This window comes from Anopheles cruzii, chromosome 3, assembly GCF_943734635.1.
Source record: "Anopheles cruzii chromosome 3, idAnoCruzAS_RS32_06, whole genome shotgun sequence".
Lineage (NCBI taxonomy): Eukaryota > Metazoa > Arthropoda > Insecta > Diptera > Culicidae > Anopheles > Anopheles cruzii.
This window is the reverse complement of record NC_069145.1, coordinates 47,738,795-47,761,785: the sequence shown is the minus strand read 5'-3', so window position 1 is coordinate 47,761,785 and position 22,991 is coordinate 47,738,795. Positions and strand designations below refer to the sequence as shown.

Sequence of the window (22,991 nt, the reverse complement as noted above, 5' to 3'; positions counted from 1 at the left end):
AGTTCAACAGTGCAGCACTAAGTACACTTGGATGATAACCTTGCTCGAATGAACAAGTCCATATAGCCTGTGCTCCGGCCAACAGCCTTCGGCCAGTGCTCTAGTGTAATTATCGACGACTCCGCACGGAGCAAAAGTAGGTCAGACAGGAATAAGTACTTAAAATCAATCCGTGTGACATTCTCATAGTTGCTCGTTTCTTACGAATTACACGCCGATCATTCCCTTGCATTACTATCAACCAGTTCCGTCAACCTTCATCCGTACACGGTGGTGGTGAAAAATAGTTATGGAATGTCTGCTTTATGCCCAGTGCCCAGCAGCACTTGCCCCGTTCGGTTCGCTTTTCGTGAGGTCCGCGCTGAGAAGCCCGCTTGTTCCGCGAGCGTGTGCATTCAGAACAGGAGTGGAAAGTTAAAAATAAAAATTCGTTCCGTTCGGAAGGCAAGTTTTACGAAACCGCACAACTCCTGCGCGCACATGCGTGGTGATGATCCTGCGTTGCGTACGCACCGTCCGAATCGCCTTAAACGAACATCAACACGCGCATTGAGAGGAATCCAAAAATACATTTCTTCACGCTCGTACTTCAGAACGTGTGCACATAGGAGATCGCCACGGTTTTCGCTAGGTTCGCAGCATTAGGGAAACACTAACCGGCGCCGGTCATACTGGTCATCGGCAGGTTGGCAAGAGTAAGGCAAAGCGAATCGAGCACAACCGGGAAGATGCCGGTACACACCGCGGGCGAAAGAGCTATAAATATAGTAACACCCCAGACTTTCGGGTTCGTGGGTGGTGCAAGGGTTGTGGATTATTCGGTAGGTCGGTTGGTGTTGTCGGCAGTTTTTTTTTGCGATCGCTTCATAATCCACTAGCGAGAGAAATAAGCGAAAATTTAAAAATATCTCGTTGCTCAACAAATGGATCGACTTATCACGGCCATTGCACAATCACGTTAGAACCCGGCCATCAACAAACAACTGGCACGCGTAGCTTAAGGGCTGGGTCACCGTTATGGCCACAGTTTGTTGCCTTTCTTGGAACAGTACGCCAAATAGCCAAATGCTCTACGAACTGTTTCGAATATGATATAGTTTACAGTTGCTGGAGCTTGCTGTGCACTACACTCTTGTTTATCGGGCAACGTGCACGCATTCGTATTCAATACCACACACTCCTACAATCACACGTACACACACACACACACACACACACGCATACACGCACGAAGCACGAGAATCCTTGTGTCACAGGTCACTTTCTCGATATGAGGAACCGAAACTACGAATGCCACTGGGTTTGATCGAACTAGTATCGTCCACTCCGTTCGATCGTTCTACCCGTGATCGTTCCAGAGTGTTTTTGTGTTAGCAGCAGCAACAGTACACCGAGACCACCTTGCCGGCCCCAAAATGATCAACCTAAACGCAGCTAAGCACGCGTAGCGTAGTTATTTACTGGCAAATATTCTAGATCAGCCCGCCGTACGATGGAAACCTTTTCGCAAACCAAAACCCTAGAAGTCGGACAGAAGGCGCCTAACGGATCGCAGGCAAAACGGAGACTTTACTTACACTTGAATCCGCGAGTTTAACAGTTTAAAGGCGAACTGAAAAACGTCGAAAAACTGTCCACGATAGTGGCGCACGGTGCGCAGCCCGGACCCGTGGAGCGCGCACACTTCCGAGCAAAAATCGTGCGCACGCACTCTCGCACCTATACTCGCGCAGCGCTTTCGGCTCACCATCGTGCGCACGAACTTCGTGAGCACGAACGAGTGTCCTACCCCGTGGGGTGGCACAGGTGGTGCAAGAAGACGAAATCCCAGCACTTTCTCGCTCGTTCGGCTTTCTACACCCCACACGCAAATTGTGCACACATTCGCGCCAAAGCCATGCGCAAGCCTAACCTTCCCTCACTACCGGGCAAGTGCATCCCCACTACGAGCTTAACGTTCGGCGTACGGCCTGCTCCCGTAGGTCCCCACCACCGGACGGCATGAGGATCTGTTTCCACCACTCTGTGTTCTACCGGCCTGGAGGGGAAATTCTGATGTAGCCGTTCCGATGACGTGTCGTCAGGATTCGAGCGTCGGGCTAAATTTAGTGAGGCCATCCGGAACGCCGTAGACTCCTCTCTGACGTCACCGATCGTGGGTCCGGCTTCCGCTGTGATGCGTTGTGGCTGTACCGAGACCGCGAGGACAAAATCATGTGCGTTCTATGAATCATCCGCGGACCTGTTGAACCGTGATTTTCGCCTGTCTTTTACGGCGGCACTGTTAGGCAACATTTGGGAAACAGTACATCAATTGCTGCTTCCTGTGGTTCTATCGGTTCGTACGGAGTGAGCCTTTATTGCCGAGAAACGATCAACAAGTTGGTCTTTATTTTAATTACATTCATTTGGTGAACCGAATAAGCGGCAAGCTACTACAGACAGCGTGCTATTAGCCCCAAAATAAGTCCTTGAAATACTAGGGTCATCTTATTTAATTTCCTTGTAAATCAGTAACTACCAGAGAACTACTAAGAAGACTGCCTCACCTTAGTCTTGATCGTGTAGATCTGATACTTTGTCGCGTCGATTATGTAAAAACAGAATGTAAACAAATCAATGCAACTGCACTACTGCGTAATTCGATACCTGCTCGCTTCCAACAACGCATTTACACATGTCGTACATCTTGCAGACAGTTCAGAGGATGCAAAAAAGGCTGGCGCCATCTGAATATGGCCATATACGAAACCTCAGGCAAGGAACCAGGGACCTTATGTCACTCCAGCTGTCAAGACGATTGAATGGGCCAACAACTGCACAGCGTGAGTCACTGTACAGAAGACTACGCGGCCAATGCGAAACTACTACGTGCTCATAGATGACCGCCATTCCGGGTCACAGAAAGCGAGTGCAGCAAACCGGACGCAGCGAGTAAACTATGACCATATTAGGGAAAAAAGTAAACCCATTCTGGTAATTTTTTCTCCTCGCTGCATCATGTTTTTCAGACATTTTTCTGCGCCCGTTCACATCGTTCCATCCACGGCAGTTTATTAATTACAGCATTGGCACGGTCGCTACCGTTGGACCGAAAGCGGCGAGAACCAATTCACCATGGGCTGTAGTTTGAAATCTCCCTGTTTTCCGCGTCGAAAGGTCGTCGCGAAAAGGTGCAGTTTGCTGGTGGACTAGTCGGTGCTGTAGGACACCCTGTGCCCGATTAAACACCCCAAACCAAGCTACGAATCACGAGATACCCCACCATATGGAGCTTTGAAGATATACTCCATATGGTTTTACTAAACATTGTTGGTGAATTATGATACTAAGGAATCGAGCCGAGGCATAATCATTAGATCCGGCACCAAACAAAAACGGTTAACGCGCCAAACCGCCGATTTCTAGTCGTTAGAGACAGTATAAAGTTGGCTAGCAATTCATGCGTGGTATGAAGCTGAAAAATACAAATGTCAATAGAATAATACACAATAGAACTGCGATCATCATTAATTATACATTTTTTTCGTCAAATATTGTTCCAATCGTCGATTTTCTCCGTTAAAGCAGAACCTATTGCCCACACATGTTTATGTCTGTTACGTTCTGTTTATTTGTGTATGTAATTAATCTACCAGCTTTTGATCATCAGGTTTCAGGATTTACTTCTCTAATATAAAATTTGCAAGGTCTAATTTTGTTCCACCATAAGATTAAAATAGAACTTCACCAACGCCAGGACCATCGCTTTGTTCTTGCGTGAATTCTTCGTGAAGCTTGGGATGACGAGCAGCAAAGGCTCATTCATCCGTCCTCATAAGTATGATCCATTCAGCAGGTATGAGATTATTCTGTTCGTAAATCTTAAGCTGTACGTGGATTTCGACGTGCCATATTAAATCGTATGGGCCACTCGACAAAAGAAAGAGCCGATTCTTAATCACAACCATTCACGGGCGTTCCTACACAATGGAGAGAGAGCACATCTAATGTTCAAACGAACAAATCATTTTCTGAAAACAAAACTCCTGTAACCTTTCCTATCTTTTGGTTTAGTCGCATATCCCAAAACCGTTTAAAAACCTTAGTGATTTAGATACTTACAACGTGACGAACATGTTTCCATACGCGGATATGATATTTATTTACAAACTAGTCAGGGGCATGCTTCCGAATTACCTAGGAGAACGAATAGTCAGGGGATGTGATGTACATAAACATCACACACGCAGAGCACAAGAGCCAAGAATTGTAAAGATATCTTCCAGAATTGCCGGCAATTCTTTATTTGTAAAGGGTATCCAATGGTTCAATTCAATGCCCAAAGAGATAGTAAATACAGAGAACATTCGGGAGTTTAAACGAAGGTGCGCTCTGTACGTCAAAGAAGTAGTTAGGTAAATGTTGTATCGTATTGTATAGACTTGTAAACTACTGCACTCATCGACGGAAGCTGGATGATGATGAGGAAAATTTTTTTTTTCATAGAAATTTGATTTTTGATCTTGATTTAAAATAAAAAAATAGTGTACATGAATGAGACAACATATGTTTGAGACGCGCGCGCGTAAAAGTGGACAGTTGAAGCAGACACTCAACAGTAGAACGACTCTCGCTGCACTCGTGCTATCGCGGGACAGGTGCATCAAATACGTCCATTGATGATTTTTTTGATGTACCGTAAATGTCCCAGATAAATGTAATTTCGGCCGTTCTTGGTAGTGGTACCCTAATAGTTTTAGGGAAACGGCTACACTGAAAGAACTGGAGATTTTACGGGGGCAATCCGGAGAGTGGTTCCGTATGCGTTTCCTCCTTATGGAAATGGCTGGATACCGCTGTATGCATGGATTAGAGTCAGACAGAGTGTTCTAGAGTGTCTTGCAACGATGCCACCACTTCGTGTTTTTGAAATCTTAATATCATAACGATAACTATCTCGCCTATCTCAAACCTATGTTGGGGTAAGAGGTGGGTCTCATCATCATCATACGCGGATAAGACGTCTTCCATGTTTGAAGTTTTAATAAGTTCGTTATGTCTTCAGAAAACGGCGACTATGTTGCCCACCAACTGTTTTAAAGAACGAAACAACAAGAAATACTAGTGTTTAGTTCTCAAGCCTCCTTTGATCGAACGGAGATCCTAGCTCAAAGGTGATATTGTATTAACTGTTCATCGAATTTTATTACTTACTCCAAGCGGGTGTCGAGAAAAATGATGTAAATGATACAAACGAAACGTGCAAAACGATGCTCGTGCAAAGAAAATCACTCATTTGATTGAGTACTCAATTGAAAATCACATCGGAGCTGGCCTGCCAAACATGGAAAATGATAAAGCAGCTCCGAAAGGCGCAGTAGGATTCAAAATGGTCTCGAATCAGATATTTATTGACCATTGCTGCAAAGAGCACAGGGTTCACCCAGTTGCGCTGCCTTAACTCCATCGATCCGGTAGCACAAAGCGAGCAGATATGATATATCTTCTCCACCTCACGGTCCCTATATTGTCACCAATGATAGAGGCTGGCGGGAAAACACTGACAAGGTCGACCTGTGCGCTCCACCATTGCCCATAAAGAACGTGTTTTTCGATGATCAAACTGGTCGTTATTAATTTTCGCTTCTTGAGTCTGTCCGCCAAGAAACCAGTTAATGGCGGGGAGGGTTCATATTTTACGTTGATGAAGGATGATTTTGTAGTATGTCAATTACTACGCGTTACATTGCGCAATTGCGGGTCAATTGTCATATATTGTTTGTTTCAGATAAAGATTCAGAATTTAGATCGGAAATGTGATAATTTTAAAACCCTGAAACCCTGATTACAGATCTATGTGACGATGTACAAAAATACACATTTACAATTTCAGGCTTTATATCATATCATTCATAACACATCGTTAAAAAAATACAATCTTACACATGCAACCAATGTGATATAAACAACCACCTTCTGCAACACGTGGTTGGTTGAGTTTTCAATGTGCGACTTGCGATACCCGAAATATCTTAGCCTGCGCAAGCCGACTACTACATCCAAATAGATCTGCAACACCGCTTTAAGCTTGGTGAGAAAACATTTCCCACCTACACCTTCCTTTTAGACATAAAGCGAAAACTGGTTGGCCCCAGGAGTTCGTTCCATAAATAAAACCACTGTTAACTGATTTCCAATGAAGGAAAAATTGGGTCGCAATTGGGAAAAGCTCTTGTAAGCAGAATTAAGATGTAAAAATCAATGGATTTAAGTGAAAACAACAATAAGTCAAATAGGTATGTGGGTGTGCATACTCTGAGTAATATGAATTTCCAGTTTATTTTTATTAAACCTATTTTATTTCGCACATTTACTGAACCTGTTTGTTCAACTAAGCAGTTTGAATTTTTTCACATATTTTTGAACTACTTCCTTCGGATACGGCTTTATTGCGATGCACGTTGGTATATTTTCAGGTTGTTCAATCCAAACCTTATGCTTAATATCTTGCTGTTGCAATGCCTCGCCCAGGCCAAGAAGTTTGGTCGCGTCCGGTGCCTAATTTGTGAAAGAACCAAAAGTCGTCATTCAGAACTACGTGGGATTTTAGTTTGTGTGGAATAAACAAGCTTCGTCTAGCGAATTGAAGCAACGCATCTCTCTTGAGTAGTGGTTGGTGATCGGTTGCCCTATTGAGTTTCCAAAAATAACCGTGGTGCCGAGCACGACAAAACAAGCCGTTTTCTCTCGAAATTCAACACGAAAAGTGCCACGTTCCTTACTCTTGCGCACTGCGAACATCAACCGAGCGTAGGTGTTAGAAATGATCTTAAAAGATCCAAAAATAACTCAAGACCTATGGGTGTCTGCATCGGCACACCGCAAGGCTATCACAGTTGCAAATATTTATCATCCTGCGAACTATCCTTAAGCTGAATATGAAAAGTTTGCTATTCAAAGTACCAGGTATCCGCCTCGTCATTTATGCGTATTTCCATTCAACGTGTTGAAAGTAATCGTCCAAAAACCATGCATTCGGACTGCGTAATGCAAGATTCTAAAAATACATTGTTACATCATTTGAGTTTTATATATCTTTGCTTATATTTACTTTTCATTTAGAATAGCATAAGAAAGGTCATAGTTACGTTTTCCAATTCAGATTATAAAAGTTTTAAGCATACGGATCTGGCAAGGAATGTTGCTTTATGCATAGGTAAAAATAGATCAACCCTAATCAAGATGCTTCCTTACTTTAAGACACTGTTCGCTGACCAGCCATAGCTTACCTCAAGGACCACTTTGTGCATATTGTCCAAATCCTTAAAATATTCCGCTGTATCCAAATCTGAGGCGTAAAGGTGCCCTACGGCAGCAACTGCGTGACAACACTGTGCAATAAGGGCTCCCTTAGGCCAAGTTTTGGCAATTTCTCCATTTACAATAACATACTGGACAAGTTTAGCAGCAGCCATTTAACAAATAAGTAGGTTAGTTAGCTTAGTTTCAATAAAATCTTGTTTATCGCAGAAAAATAGCCGGCGCTTCGAAGAGGCTACAAAGTTTTTTGTACTTTTTTTTAAACAACAACAACAACAACAACAAACAAACAACAATTCTGACACTCATGATTTGCCACAGTTGATTTTCGCCACAGAATCATGATTTGCCACAGTTGATTTTTGCCCCATTCCCAAAACAAAATAAGAATAAAAATAAAAAGAAAAGAAAGAATAAAATTGAAGAATTTGAATAAAAATAAAATTATTATTATTATTATTATTTATTATTATTATTATTTCTGTTATTTTTTTATTCAGAGCATATTGTTGAAACTAGTTTGTTGAGTTCAACGCACATTGCGCACATAATATAACACAAAATAAGTGCCCAATTTCTAAAGGAAAGTGTTTTGTCCTACTACTGAGCCTTACGATGGTACTCGGGACTGGTATTGACAAAATGCTGCATGTTAAATAAAGTGCTGCTGTTCTTCACCAAATACTTGAGGAAATCCTGCACGTGTGCGATCAAGGACTGGATAGACTTTTCATCGAGCGAGGTGAAGGCAAGCATCGAACCGAGTTTCACGAAAAGCCTGAGCAAATGGAACGAACCATAAATTTTGGCCATCGGTTCTCCGGGATGTTGTTGAATGATATCTGCGTACTGCGGGCGCTCAAATTTGTAGAGCAACTGGGAACCCAGCATGACGTTGAAATATTCAACAATACCATTTCCGATATCAGTAACGGCCGTTTCCTTCGTGGCCGTGGTCATCTTGCTCTGCTTTTTGTACTGAACGTAATTATCAACAATTTCCTGCACAGTCACCTTCGCCGGTAGCTCAACAAGCTTGTTTTGTCGCGATATTGCGTCCCAATCGTCCACCAACCATGGTTTAAGCTCATCGGGGATTTTAATCTTCACCTCTACTTTCGACATAAATTGATCCTCCGATTCAACATTCGAGGAGTTGGTGTCGCTGCGGCCACGTTTCTTCAATCTAGCGCTGTTGTTCAGCTCACTGCCCGATTCGTCTTTTGCCTTCGCTTCGCTCGATTCCTTGCACTCGCTTGATTTAACTTCTTTAACACTCGAAGATGCAACCATCGCGTCCGACGATGATGAGCATGACGAAGAGGACGTGCTGGCGCTCGGAGCCGCACCTGCTTTCAGCGAAGATCTATTGCGTCCGGTAACCGGTGTGGAGCTCCCGCTCGGAGTAGTTACAGTCGATGACAACGTTGTCGCTGAACTACAAGCCACAGACACAGGAACGGATTCTTTCTCCTTGGTCACCTCCTTGGAAGGGGTTGAAGCGCGCGAATCGTTGTCCTTGCTCTGAGTGCCAGTACCGATTAGGATGTCCGATTTTTTGGCCTTTGCACTATTTTTCTTGTTTTTCACTAGCGGGGAATGCAGTTTCGAAACTTCGCGTTGCCGCTGACAGTTTGCCTCGTTATACTTTAGAACGCGGTTTTCAGGAACCCACTCGTCCCAACTGGAAGGAAAATTACATTATCATCTGAAGTTTAGCAAGTGTGCGCGTTGCGATTATGGACGTACTTTTTATTCCAGCCTGCGTAATGTATAAAATATTTCACCTGTTTGTCCTTCATGATTGCGCTTTTCAGCATCTTCGCTTCGTAGATAATTGGCCCGTGAAAACAAAGCACCTTTTCACCTAAATCGGGGACAAATATTTCAAAAAGGGTTGTTTATCGTTTTCTGTCGCTCCCTACCTTCGGTGAATTTCAATTTGGGAGGCATTTTTTCTTCGTCGGACTTAGTTAATTTATCCAGTTGAGAAATTTTTATGCGATTAGTATTTTAACTTGGCAAAGCAAAAAAGTTTGGCATCAAACTTGACAAATTGACAAACGTTGTATGCTGTCAAATGTGCATATGCTGTCAGTATACTGACAGCTAACTAAATTAAAACTACATTTACAATTACATTACGATCGCGTGGATGACAACTTGAACCAGGGTAACTGCAAAAAAGTGGATAAAAAGGATAAAAATAAATAAAAATATAAATAAATAAATAAATAAATAAATAAACAATATAATAAATAATATATACCCATTATATTGGTTATTTTCCCAGATGGATTATTTTTTTCCCAGAAGGATTTTATTATTATTATTATTATAATTATTACTTCGCTTGCCAGCGAATGAGGCGAAGGAGCGAAGGTCAACGGCGAGCGGTGGAGGTGAAAACGAAGAAGCTTTTCTTCCTGCGGATTCGAAGAGCTTTTTTCGGAAAGTATGACGACGCAAAGCACACGATGCGTCGCCCGCCGCCATATTGGTATTGGACAACAACTTTTGTGCGAGTTCTTCAAATCAAGCACAAATTCGGGTTGCTTCGTTGCGTTTGGGCAGTGAAAAGCGGTTTAAAAGTAAGCCAAAAGCGGGCAAAGTGCGAATTAATCAAAATGCACTTTGTGTCAGTGCCAATAGTTGACGAATCAATGTTTTGTTTTGTTCCCGTATCGTTGCTGCCAAACGCGCATTCTTTAGGCGTTGGATCTGCTCGAAGAGACTGACGCCAAGCACACGCCGTTCGAACCCTCGTTTAAACCTGTTTTGCCAACCGATTTTCTAAATTCTCTGCTGCAGTGTGTGGCTCGAGTAATTGACTAGTTCTGGATCAACTTCCTTCGCATTATCGCACCAAAGGTTTTGCTTTCTTTTCTGCTCTCAATTAGCGTTGCTTTGGTCGCTTGGTCTGTCGCATTTGACAGAAGGTACGCGCGGGACCAACGCGCGAAAGATGCGAATGCAAACAAAACATACTCAAACAACTCTCTCACTTGGTGCACAAATGATTCTAACAAAAACTTATTAACAACTCGCCACTACTACATTACGTTTCGATGTTCATTTTAGACCTGTCTGATGTAATTGAGAACTGCAAACAGAGCACCAATGAGTAAAATGACGCGGTACAGTGAGGCAAAGTCTGTGAAGGTGGACAACTGGGGGGTTTTCTTTTTGCAAAAGTTGCAGAACTTTTTCAACAAAACGGACCACTGCGACCTGACGCTTCAGTTCAACGACAACTCGCAGCTGAAAGTGCATCGGCTGGTGCTATCCGCTTGCACGGACTATTTCAACCATCTTGAGAACGTGTGTGAAATGTACGACGATGTACTGATAATGCCCATGGACTTGCAGGCCGATGTGATCGTGCCAATCGTCAACTTTATGTACACCGGCACGCTCGAATTTCAGTACACCATGTACGAGCGGCTGCTTAAAACGGCCACCGATATGAATATGACCGTTTTGTTGAAGTTGCTCGAAGCACATCGCCAAACGTCTCGCATCGCCAAGCAACCGGTCCTACTGAACAAGCAGGCGCCACGTCCAGGCGGGGCTCGGACCGTTGCCCCGAATGCCTATCAAACGGCCGCGCAGCGCAATGCACCGATTGCAAGGGGCAATGCAGGAGTAAAGCCACGACAGCCGCTGATGCGTCATCAGATTGGCCCTGTTTCTGGGACATACGGTGCAGGCAAGCAGGGACTGCAGGACACTTCGGCGATCGTGTCAAAGTATAGTCACACCAAGGATGCGAAGCCAGGACCCTCGCGATTCGACGATACGGACCTTTCGGAAGGTTTCGAAGGATCGTTCGATGCGATTTCTTATGAGAGCAAACCGCTGCTAACCGCTGATCAGGTGAAAAAGGAGGAAGAAACGTCGCCATTCGAAAAGTTGCGCAAGGGTTACACGAACACGAATGTAGCCAAGCGATCCTCCGGTGGTTCAGTAACATCTCCGCCGGCCAAAAAACCGAACCTGGATGAGGTCAAGGAATTCACCGAGGCGGCCCGCATGCGCAGCCAATTAAACACGGATGACGATGATTCCGCTGATTACGTCGATGACGATACGCACTTTAACGACGACGATGACGAAGATTATCAGCCACCGTCTTCGGTGAAAGCGGCACTGGCCAAGTCGCAGGCGGCCAAACAGATCGTCATAAAGCAAGAGACAAAATCGCCCTCCGGTGGCGGCGTGGTTAAGCAGATTACTGTGAAGGATGATTCTGGCAACGTTGATCATGCGAAAATCATCTCGGAGGTTCTTAAGAAGTATCCACATCTGGTGAAGAAGAATAAAAACATTAAACTCAAAATCATGCAAAAAACAACGCCAACCGCTGCCGCAGCTAGTCACTCAGCGACCGCAACGGCATCATCAAGCGGCCCGTCAACTAGCAAGATGGAAATTCGCACTGCCACTCCCCTGAAGCAGGATATGTCGATGGTTCGCAAAGCTACGGCCACCCTCCGCAGTGAGCAGCTACAGCAGAAACCCACAACTTCGGCAAGCGGTACCGGTGCCACAAAACCACCTCCGAAAACAATCGACGCGAAAACCATGCACGCGCTGATAGCCAAGGGAGCGGAAAACATGACCGGGCCCTGGCTTTGTCTGCGGTGCGGTGTGAACGGGCGCCCGATAAGCATTCCCAGCTACAAGGCGTTCCGAAACCATCTGGTTTCCAAGCACAAAGAGCGCATCGATAACCGCATCTGCGAACATTGCGGCTGGAGAGCAGAGATGCGCCAACCGAACCTGGTTTATCACTGGTTCATCGAGCACAATATTAAACCCTCGATAAAGTTCCCCGTGTGCGAGGAGTGCGATCACGTGGCTATGAATCCCGCCACATTGCAGCAGCACGTCGAGGAAACACATCAGCAGCAAGATCGACAACACTGCATCTACTGCAACAAGGTGTTCGAGAAGGAGTTGGAGTTGTACAATCACATGAAGGAACAGCATCGAGAACGTGCTCGTAACGATGGTGTGCTCGATTTTAGCGATGACGATGAGTTCCAAGAAGCTGAAGAGATTCCACCGGCGAAACCATCGGATTCGAAGATAAAAATCCTTTCCAATATCACTCTACCGACGATCAATCTGCCGCAATCGTCACAGAATGCCGCAAAGACGCCGACGGCGGTGCAACAAATTGCACTCGAGCCATCGTCAGAAGCGGAAGCCCTCAGTAACGTCGCATCAGGAATTGCCACCAGCCTGCGGCTCGTTGGCGATAGCGGTGTGGTGATCGATGATCCAAATTATCAGAACGAATTCATCGAAGCGGAGCTGGCAAGCGTGCACGGTGAGCATGCTGCCAATATCGGCGATGGCACTGGCACCGGAAGCGGAAACATCATCACGAAGCTTCTATCGGAAGATGGAACCGAGCTGCAGTTGACACAATCTCAGAGAGAGGAAATCATTTCGCAGCTTCAAATGAACTCAGCCAGCGGTAAGCGAAACAGGGTTTTGTGTTTATTGGACATGATGCAATTTTAATATATTGTTTGTTTTTTCCGCGCAGTGGTCATGATGAACGCCGATGGTTCGACGCTGCAGCTCAACGACGGTATGCAAATCGTCAATAGCACCGCAGTGCAAAACCAGAACATCATGCTAGTGTACAGTAGTAGTGAAGCCGGTGTCGCGGAAACAGCTGAAAATCACAAGACCGACGTCGTCGCTTCGGAGGATGATGCGTCTCAAACCTCTGCAGCACTATCAGACAAAGCGGCATCGACGGGCAAACCGGCAGCAGATGCCGACGAAGGCGATGAAAGCCAAGAATCGCTCAAAACCGATGTGACCGAAAAGGAGGGAGAAGGCGAACTGGGAGATGACGAGCATGGTTTGGCGACCGATGTAGAAATGTCCGCTGATACGGTGTCGGAATTGAACGAAGCGCTACAACACACAACGGCGGATGAAGCAATGGAAACGGACGGTGACTCGAAGACAGCCGACTCGGAGGTGAATAAATTGGAAGATACCGAGGAGCGTCATAGATCAGATAAGTTGAAGCTGATTTCCGAACTGGAAGGCGATTGGTCGGAGGACACCGAAGAGCCAACGCCGGTATCTGCAGCTTCAGCATTATCCACGGCTTCGACGACGACGACGACTACGACGGTAGTTGAGTCAACAGGGAAGTCAGTCAAAAAAGATGTTGGCAGCGAGAAGAAAGTGACATCTTCGGTAAAGGCAAGTGCAACCAAAAAGCCATCCAACCAAGCCGACAAAAAGAAGGAAGAAGTGAGCAAAGAAGAGGCGGTCAAAGTTTCTGATGATAAATTGTCAGGTAAGGAAATTGACAAGCTGCTGGATGAGTGGAACAATGAATCATCGAAAATGGAAGACTCCGATATCGAAGCCGATCTAGAAAAGAAAATTGAAAAGGCAACGGGATTGGCGCCGGATAACGATACGGCGCCGGCAAGTAAAGCGACTGTTAAGGCAGAAAATGAGGACGAGAAGGATGTAAAAAAGGAAGTAGAGCGAGCGGATGAAAGTGGAGCGGATCCGAAGGTAGATAATGCTTCGACAAAGGCCGACGTACGCACGACGGCCGACGATGCATCGAAGACAAAGAAAAATGGAACTTCTGTCAAGTCGTCACCGGAAGGGGGATTAAAAAAAGAAGGAGCTGGTGAGCAGGATGTGGGCGAAGAGGAAGACCCCGATGCGGTCGATGACGACGACAAAGAAAAGTCAGCCTCCAAGTCAAAGGACGTCAGCTCTTTACTTGGCGAATGGGATGAAGATGATGACCTGTAAAGAGAGGAAGTAATCATTAATGTAGATTAAAGGCAACATTAGGGGGGCTGGTATATTTTTTCTGTACTTTCTGCTCAACGATAGGTACGAATGGGCAATATCGTTTGGACATCTCATAGGTTTTTTTTTGTGTAGAATTTTTATGGTTTTTATGTCTCGGATTTTGAACGGAGCTTTTATATTGACACTTGGCCATTTTAAAGTTGAAAGCTTGGGTAATACACCTTGTTCAAGCCTACAACTTTTTTGATTTTTCGAAGCATAACGATGATCTTTTTCAACATAGCATAAGTTGCCAGATTAATTTGATTGCTATTAACATATTAACATACAATTAAAAAGTAAATCAACTTATAAAGAATGAAAATCGAAAATGTGTATGTAAGATCGGATAAGAGATGTAATAAAAATTAAAACACAACATTACTAAACATCATTAATCATGGATGTTGTTACGGAGCGGACCTAACGCGCGAAGGAGCGTGGTCCGAAGTGATCTCGCGTTCACTTACCAGTTCTGATCTTGTTGCCAACGCTTTAAAACCGTTTGTTAATCGACTCTTTTGGCCTGGGACGGACAGGGTAGATGGGTACTACTACCTGACAGTGGAGGCCTCGAGAGAAGATTGGTTTCCGACTATTAGAGTTCCGACGGAGTGGTGCAAACGATTGTAAGCAGTCAACATCCGGAGGGATCTCACAAGCGGGATCAAACGGTTCAAGAGTAAAAGACTTGAGACCAGAGCGTTCCGTAGCCTAATGATATCTGATTTATTCTTCAAATTTCCACGCCTTATATAGTAAGATTTCGGTAAAATTATGCGATCCTTGTCTCTTTCTATGCATACATTGATTCTCGGTGGTGGTCTCCTTTTTGAGTCTATTTTCGGTTTATTGATCTAGGTCCTATGCTGCGGCCATATGTTTCCTACGCTTATCTATCGTAATGTTTAGATTACTCTTGCCTGCAATGCATTTCTAAGATGCAGTTTGGATCAACGCGGTTTCTGTATATTTTAAGATGTGAGCTGCTCCCACGCTATGGTTTCTGCTTTGTTTGTTCAGGTGTCTTAAGACCCCTCGGTCGATCGCGTTCTATGGCTTGGGCCTAACGTTCTTAGAATTCGTAGCTTATCAATATTGCTTATGACGCTAAGTTAGAAATCGTCGTGTTCTCAACAGATGTAATATCGAAAATAGCTGAATTTAGGATTAGTAGCAATTTAGGATTAGTGCTGTCCAAACCTCAATTTATGAAGGCTCGATTTCAGATGATATTTTTGTTTCTCTTTGCATTCAATACACATTATACACCACAACTCAATAAATGACACATTGAATCAAATAGGTTTTTGTAATAAGAAAGGCTAATCCTTATATGTTGTACTAAGTGTAGTGCGTATCGCCATGCCCTCATGTGCCCGAGTATTTGGTGCTTCATATCCCAGCCGGCACCATGAACCCTGAATTTGGAGCAGTCGGAAGTTTGTCCCGTGTCTTTAAAAACTGCATCGGAAAGTTGTCTATGGCTAGAACTAGGAATTTCGAATAGTCCGGGCTGCTATCTACTATGGCTGCGGGTCTATCAGTGTAGGTATCTATGGGAAGCTAGAGAGAGCAGTGTAGTGATGCTCGAGCCGTCCATACGTCCTAAAAATATTTTTGGAATTATCGTTAATTCTTACTTCTTTTTGATTACTCCCTAACTAATTTCAAATAATGTGAAATGAAATTGTATTTACTTCAATAATGAATTTGCTCTCTAATGTGGTAGGATCCCGACGCCTCTCGAAGGATAATAAGGGTTTTCCACCCCTACTCCTCCTCAACTCGTCCATGTCGTACAGAGCGCAATATATTAACGAATATCCAACGAGTATAAGTGCTTCGTAACCCCTTGGGCGGTTGGTGTTTATGGCTGAGTTTACAGGGGTCGGAGAACCGCGGAAACGGAAACGAGGTCCCTTAATGGTCCTAATACATATAGGGACCTTAAACTATACCGATAAGAGGGCCCTCGGCTCGACCGTTCCGGATGTTACGAGTTCTCGTTTCCGCCGACGCCAATCCCTGTTGCTTTTTCAATTTTTTCTAGATCGGCTTCGATATCGGAGTCTTTCGATGCAGCATCTTGTCAATTTTACCTGACTTTAACCTGACAATTTTTTTTTACCTTTTCCTGACAATTTACTATCAGAAACTTTGACCGTGTCTTCTTTGCTCGCTTCTTTCTTCTTTTTGTCGGCTTGGTTAGATGGCTTTTTTGTTGCACTTGCCTTTACCAAAGGTTTCATTTTCTTCTCGCTGCCAACATCTTTTTTGACTGACTTCCCTGTTGACTCAACTACCGTCGTCGTCGTCGTCGTCGAAGCCGTGGCTAATGCTGAAGCTGCTGAGACCGGCGTTGGCTTTTCGGTGTCTTCCGACCAATCGCCCTCTAGTTCGTCGCCTTCTCCCTCCTCTTCGGTTACATCGGTTTTAAGCGAATCTTGGGTATACCACTTATGAACTCTGCCACGGGATGGACAATCTTCACCATAAACATGTTGCATCAATTTAAACGTTTCGGGAAACGTTTTACCGAGTTTTAAACAAAACTTGGTATTGACTCTTGCTTCAAAGTCCATTCTCGTTCCGGTAACACAAACGTACTGTAACTTTAAGCGCAATAACTTTGCTTCCAGTGGGACCAAATGTCATGAAATTTTGACTGGAAGACTGGAAGTCAAACATTATAAAAAATACCCACGATTATAGAAAAATTATTACGTTTAAACGTTTAAAACTTGGCTATGTTAACTTTTCTGCAGGGATTCGCCTGAATTCTTATCGATAAAACTTATGTAATAATTAATTATAATAGTATAATATTTTATTCTTATATAAAACTATTCATCTTATTGTAGCTTTTACATCGGGTCGGTTAGACCTTTCGTTCAAAACTGTCAACGGTTTGGGCTTGCTGTCAAAAAGTTCGTTGCCAATGAGTTGAAAACCAGCTAGCTTTGAACCAAACGGAAACCAAGCCTTTTCTATTGTTTATTGAGCGCGAAAAAGTAAATTTGCAACTATCGTTTGGCACTCGAGCTGTTGAATTAGTGACAACGATAAGTACACAGTTAACTGCTTTGGTTGAGCCGATGTTAACTACTCTTTGTTAGAGGTTACGCTTCAGAGCTTGTGTTCAAGTGCGGTGATATCAGTGATTTTAGACAATATGTCGAGTAATAAAGAGAATAGGAAATTCTTTTCTGGTGCGCCAATGCCAAGCTCTGGGAATTCGCGTACCGCGATGCTTTCAACGAAGCAAGAAGGCGCCTTGGAACAGAATGCTGCCGGCACAGTTAACAGTAAAGAAACACCGAGCGTAATCATAAAAACAAGCACGGGACGGGTGGCCAAAGCTGTGGACACTCAAAATGCCGGTGTCTTCAAAACACCGCAAATCCCTGTTTCGGCTATACCGGCATTTAATGGGAGCAAATCTAATGCGGAGAAAAAGAATACAATCAAGACTGAAGAAAAACGTCTCATCGCGAAGACACAAGCTGTTGGTATTGGTGCAGGATCGTCTTCGAAGCCGGAGCCAAAACCCAGTGAGGACAATAATGTTAAACCGCAGCAAAAAGCGACCAAAAAGGTTTGGACACTAAGCAACTTCGATATTGGCCGCCCGCTGGGGAAAGGAAAGTTTGGCAATGTGTATCTGGCGCGTGAGAAAGAAACAAAGTTTGTAATCGCCCTCAAAGTACTTTTCAAGAAACAGGTGAGAAGCTATGGCAAGGGGAAATAATGGCCTCTTAAACCGCAATTCTTTTTGTCACATATTGCAGGTCCACGCCCAGGGCATCGAGCATCAGGTGCGGAGAGAGATTGAGATTCAGTCACACTTGCGCCATCCGAACATTCTCCGGATGTATGGCTACTTTCACGATGAAACACGCATCTACCTCATACTAGAGTACGCTCCCGGTGGCACGCTCTTCAAGGAGCAACAAATGCAACCGGGCAAAAGGTTTCCGGAGAAACGGTGTGCCTACTACATCCATTCAATGGTGTCTGCTTTGATTTACTTGCACGAGCGAAACGTCATCCACCGGGACATTAAGCCAGAGAATTTGCTGCTAGGACATGGCGGAGAGCTCAAGATAGCCGACTTTGGTTGGTCCGTTCACGAGCCGACTTCGTCGCGGACCACGCTATGTGGCACACTTGATTACCTGTCGCCGGAAATGGTGCAGGGACAGCCACACACAAAAACCGTAGATCTATGGAGCTTGGGTGTGCTGGCTTACGAACTAGTCTGCGGAAAGGCCCCATTCCTTGCCAACACTTACGAGGAAACGTATCGCAAAATCATGAAAGTTCAGTACACCGTATCGCCGGACGTATCAAAACCCGCCGCTCATCTGATTTCGCGTTTGCTTGTTCGCGAACCGGAAAACCGTATGCCGTTGGAGAACATTGCTATTCATCCATGGATTATGTTGCACGTCGATAAGAAGTAGTAACCTTTGGTATGATTTAGACTTGGCCCTTTTAAACATTATATAATTTTTTTTGTTACGTGTATTAGAAGTATGATTGTATGGAGCAAATAAGTTTTTTATCTTTAACAAACGAATAAAATTCTTCTAAGAATATTCATCGCAACACTGGTTTCCACTTTTGGATCGCACCGGCTGAACATCAAACTTATAGGTATGCTCTTTTAAACAGTTCACAATGCGGAATTGAACACAACACAACAGCCACGAAGTTCCAAGTTTGTATTAAGATAGTTATTAAATGCTGGAGAGAGAATGCGTATTTTATTTAATTTCTTGCAAGTTTTTTGCATCAACCGACACCGACTAGTGCTGTAGCTGGAGATGTAATTACTGCATCAGTTGCAGCACTAGACGGTTGATGTTCGAAATAGGCGAAAGTAATGTAACGAAAGGTGTAGGCTCCATAGCAGAAACTAGAGATTGGTCCTCAAAGGGTTTCTCTTCGCATCCATCCGAAAGATCGCGGCGATAAGCCCTCCCCTTTTGCGGCTTCCGAATTGCGAGGAACAACTAAAGGAAATGTAATAGAGAGCCAGTGACCTTCTACCTCGGACAGATCCTCATTTTTGTATTTCCTAGGAAGTCCCTCCCTTCTCGGGGACCTGTTTCGGGACGTCCAGTGTCAAATGTTGTTGCATATTGTATCGTGAAGGTAAAGGAAGGCCATGAAAAACGAATAGGAAAACGACTGTTTTCATTTATTTTGTGTAGCGAACAACTGCGATATAGAGTTCCGGAACATTTCATTGCTCTCTTCCAGGCTTTGACGACACATCTGAAGGAACTTTTCGTCTGATTCTCGCTGCACTCGATTATATAGTTCGAATTGGTAGGTGATCAGTTTCTTCTCGTTTGCATAGATTTCGTTGTCTGTCGCCTTTGTTACCTGTGCGGCAGACGACGTGGTCGGAAGGTCCATATTGAATCTGCGCGATTTTCCTTTCGTCTTGCGCGAAGATCGTCTCTGAGAGTGTCCTTTTCCTTGCAAATGCTGGCTTTCTACTTCTGTAGTGGGATTTTTCTCCGTCTGTTCGTTTTGTTTTGGGTCAACTAAATTAGCTAAAATAATATTCCATCATCATATTGGTTGGCGCAACCGAGCAAATTGAAGGAAGCACTTACTTTCTGAACTATCCATGGCTTGGGGATTGCCTTCCGGTGAACTTTTACCTTTCAACAGTAAATCAATTTCGTCATAATACTGAAACGTGCTGGTGTCTATGTTGTTCACATTTTTCTGCAGTTCCACAAAACGTCGTTTAAGATTCCTCCATCGGTACTCGATTTGCTTCGAATCCCGGTTGGGATAGCCTCGCCGGACCATTTCTACGTTCACCAACCAAAAGGCTTTATCCTTACGAAATGGTCTACCATTCATGGCTTTCGGTGTTTCCTGTTCCTGCATGATGTTAAGCATTTCCACAGTTTCCTCATATGACCAAATGTTACGCTTCCTCATTGTGATGGTCTATATTTTCCGGCCTGAAACAGAGATTTTCAATAACACTTTCCACAATAATAATTACTATTATTTCCTGATCATTCATTGATTGTGTATGTGTATGTTTATGTGTATGTGTATGTCAATTTTATTGTGTATGTGTTAGTATGTCAATTTGATTGTGTATGTTTTTGTATTGTATCGTAGCTTTTTTTCAAGAAAATATTTCCCATTCAAACAACTTTCAAGAAATGCTGTCAGTTTTGTTTTGCTGTTTTGTCCAATGATCCGACCGGTCCGGTCCGGTCACAAACACCTTCACACATTCCGCATGACAACTGAATCCCGAATTGACGTTTCGCCTGGCTGTTCGCGCGAGCAATGTTTCTGTGCTAGCACGTTTTCCTCGTCCGTCGTCGATCACCGTTACTACAGATTAATTAATTTGTTCGACCCTCGACCCAAAGGGCATTTAACGTGTTTGCATATAAACAAACCGCTAAACGTATCGCACTCGCCATGTCGTGGTTGTTCGGTTATAAAAGACAAGTTCCACCGCAAGGGTCCGCCGACGGTGGTCCCGAACCACCGGGTCCGCCACCGTCAGCCGGTGCCGGTCAGTCGGCGGGTGATGTGAATTTAACGAAAGCCGAGCGGAAAGCCATGGAAGCGTATCGTTTCGATTCGTCCGCCCTGGAGCGGGCGGCCGAAGCAGCCCGCACCCTGGAACGTTCAAGTAAGTTGCTGTAATTCTTGCGTATTGTTGCGTAATCAACGCGCTCGACTGGTCCTCATGGTTTTTTGCTTGACACAGAACACGCCCGCGAGGCCCTTGAACTATCGAAGATGCAGGAGAGCACTCGCCAACAGGAATACATGGCCAAGGTGAAAGAATACGAGGCGCACATAGAGACCTCGAAGGTGGAACAGAAGCGTGTGGATCATGAGGAGCGCAGAAAAACGCTGGCAGAGGAAACGAAGCAGCAACAGCAGCGAGCTCAGTACCAAGATCAATTGGCGAGGAAACGCTATGAAGAACAGCTCGCGCAGCAGCAGCGCGTTCAAGAGGATAATCTCCGCAAGCAGGAAGAGAGCGTCGCTAAGCAGGAAGCAATGCGCCGCAAGACGATCGAACACGAGATGGAGCTACGAGAGAAGAACAAAATGAAGTTGCTTGAAGCCGAACTGCGGGCCAAGGCCAAGGTAGATCGTGAAAACCGAGATCTAACTTTGGAGCAGATTCGTTTAAAGGCAGAAGAGAACCGTATCACCGTCATGGAAGGCATAAAAACGGCAGGATCCGTGCTCGGACAAGGGGCGACGGCCTTGCTGACCGATTGGAACAAGGTCGTTACTACAGTAGGCGGTTTATCGCTGCTGGCACTAGGTGTTTATACGGCGAAGGGAACTACCGGCGTAACGGCTCGCTACATTGAGGCACGGATAGGGAAACCATCGCTGGTGAATGAAACGTCTCGCTTTTCGTTACTGGAAGCTTTCAAACATCCCATTGACACATTTAAACGGCTTAAAAACAGACCAACAGACGCGCTGCAAGGTGTGGTACTTCAGCCGAAACTAGAGGAACGTTTGCGGGACATTGCGATCGCGACGAAGAACACGAAAAATAACCGGGGACTCTATCGGAACATTCTGATGCACGGTCCCCCAGGCACCGGCAAGACAATGTTCGCGAAGCGACTCGCAACGCACTCCGGTATGGATTACGCCATAATGACCGGCGGTGATGTAGGCCCGATGGGGCGAGATGCGGTTACTGCGATCCACAAAGTGTTCGATTGGGCAAACACGAGCCGCCGCGGATTGTTACTGTTTATTGACGAAGCAGATGCGTTCTTGCGCAAGCGTTCGTCAGAACAAATTTCTGAAGACATGCGCTCGGCGCTAAACGCGTTCCTCTACCGGACGGGTGAGCAAAATCCGCGCTTCATGATGGTGTTGGCGTCAAACACCCCAGAACAGTTCGATTACGCCATCAACGATCGATTGGACGAAATGGTGGAGTTTACGCTGCCCGGTTCCGAAGAACGGGAACGTCTGATAAGACTATATTTTGACAAGTTCGTACTGCAACCAGCAGCGGAGGGTAAAAAGTGAGTATTGCTTACCAATGCTAAAACCATCGGCGTCGTAACTTTATTTAACTTCCGTTTCAGGCGCTTCAAGGTGGAACAGTGGGACTATAGCGCGGTGTGTAGTAAAATGGCCAAGATGTGCGAAGGCATGTCCGGTCGAGAGATTTCGAAGCTGGGTGTTTCATGGCAGGCTGCCTGCTATGCTTCGGAAGAAGGCGTCCTAACCGAACAGATGGTGCTAGACCGGTGCGAGGCAGCAGCTCGGCAACACAGGCAAAAAATGGCCTGGCTTTCGGAGCATGAGAAGCTGGACCACAAATCCATCACCGGTGGCAAAGGATTCCTCACCGAGTAGTTATTACAATGCAGCAGCGTAACGTCGTCTTTTCTGTCCCAATTTTACGGTCAAAGTTGTTAGCCATGTTCCTTTCTTCCTCTGCCTGAATTTGTTTGTTCATATCCCCTTTCTCAGACCTTGTTAAGTGTTAACGTGATCATCGAAAACGAGCGTCATTGAAAAGGGTACAAGCAAACAAATGAATAGAAAAAATCTTAGCCAAGCGAAACGACCGTGCCGGACACGCCCTATCTTCTCCACCATCAGTGGAGGGTCGTACCATTTTGGAAAATTTACATTAAACTTTCTAGGTGCGACTTCAATATGAAAATGGAAATGGATCGAATAAGAAATGCATTTACAATGAAGAAACGCCGATTTGTGCATTCATTTTTGATCATAATACACTAAACTTCGAGACTCGATGGCCCACATTGCGGTGATTATGTTCTTTTTAT

General features: G+C 44.8%; 7 protein-coding genes across 15 annotated transcripts in view; 3 read left to right on the top strand and 4 right to left on the bottom strand.

Moving 5' to 3' along the window:
• The window catches only part of LOC128271641 (tropomyosin-2), a 33,001-nt gene extending 31,263 nt beyond the window's left edge, over window positions 1-1,738 (bottom strand). For 6 of the 9 annotated variants that reach the window (XM_053009248.1, XM_053009245.1, XM_053009243.1 and 3 more), the window contains exon 1: window positions 1,578-1,737. The gene's annotated coding sequence lies outside the window, so the exon portion shown is untranslated. Of the gene's footprint in view, window positions 1-1,577 lie in introns of all 9 variants that reach the window. The other 3 variants (XM_053009246.1, XM_053009250.1, XM_053009247.1) reach the window with 3 other exon arrangements.
• Window positions 1,739-6,349: 4,611 nt separating this feature from the next.
• LOC128273516 (putative peptidyl-tRNA hydrolase PTRHD1) lies at window positions 6,350-7,512 on the bottom strand. Its single transcript, XM_053011497.1, has 2 exons — window positions 7,272-7,512; window positions 6,350-6,540 (listed from the first exon to the last, which is right to left on the bottom strand). Exons 1-2 carry the CDS (start codon window positions 7,455-7,457, stop codon window positions 6,370-6,372), a joined length of 357 nt encoding a protein of 118 aa, XP_052867457.1. The 5' UTR covers window positions 7,458-7,512; the 3' UTR covers window positions 6,350-6,369.
• Window positions 7,513-7,813: 301 nt separating this feature from the next.
• On the bottom strand, window positions 7,814-9,324 carry LOC128272430 (mortality factor 4-like protein 1). The gene is made up of 3 exons (XM_053010237.1): window positions 9,228-9,324; window positions 9,052-9,169; window positions 7,814-8,986 (listed from the first exon to the last, which is right to left on the bottom strand). Exons 1-3 carry the CDS (start codon window positions 9,253-9,255, stop codon window positions 7,903-7,905), a joined length of 1,230 nt encoding a protein of 409 aa, XP_052866197.1. The 5' UTR covers window positions 9,256-9,324; the 3' UTR covers window positions 7,814-7,902.
• Window positions 9,325-9,802: 478 nt separating this feature from the next.
• LOC128270204 (centrosome-associated zinc finger protein CP190) lies at window positions 9,803-14,522 on the top strand. Its single transcript, XM_053007608.1, has 3 exons — window positions 9,803-9,893; window positions 10,384-12,787; window positions 12,860-14,522. Exons 2-3 carry the CDS (start codon window positions 10,423-10,425, stop codon window positions 14,107-14,109), a joined length of 3,615 nt encoding a protein of 1,204 aa, XP_052863568.1. The 5' UTR covers window positions 9,803-9,893; window positions 10,384-10,422; the 3' UTR covers window positions 14,110-14,522.
• Window positions 14,523-17,401: 2,879 nt separating this feature from the next.
• Window positions 17,402-18,724, top strand: LOC128270506 (aurora kinase C-like). Its single transcript, XM_053007913.1, has 2 exons — window positions 17,402-17,875; window positions 17,943-18,724. The coding sequence occupies exons 1-2, from the start codon at window positions 17,402-17,404 to the stop codon at window positions 18,615-18,617; spliced, it is 1,149 nt and encodes a 382-aa protein (XP_052863873.1). The 3' UTR covers window positions 18,618-18,724.
• A 629-nt stretch (window positions 18,725-19,353) lies between these two features.
• LOC128270505 (uncharacterized) lies at window positions 19,354-20,132 on the bottom strand. Its single transcript, XM_053007912.1, has 2 exons — window positions 19,782-20,132; window positions 19,354-19,718 (listed from the first exon to the last, which is right to left on the bottom strand). Exons 1-2 carry the CDS (start codon window positions 20,116-20,118, stop codon window positions 19,354-19,356), a joined length of 702 nt encoding a protein of 233 aa, XP_052863872.1. The 5' UTR covers window positions 20,119-20,132.
• A 467-nt stretch (window positions 20,133-20,599) lies between these two features.
• Window positions 20,600-22,896, top strand: LOC128274850 (ATPase family AAA domain-containing protein 3A homolog). The gene is made up of 3 exons (XM_053013176.1): window positions 20,600-20,836; window positions 20,915-22,214; window positions 22,278-22,896. The coding sequence occupies exons 1-3, from the start codon at window positions 20,620-20,622 to the stop codon at window positions 22,549-22,551; spliced, it is 1,791 nt and encodes a 596-aa protein (XP_052869136.1). The 5' UTR covers window positions 20,600-20,619; the 3' UTR covers window positions 22,552-22,896.
• The last annotated feature ends 95 nt before the right edge of the window (window positions 22,897-22,991 follow it).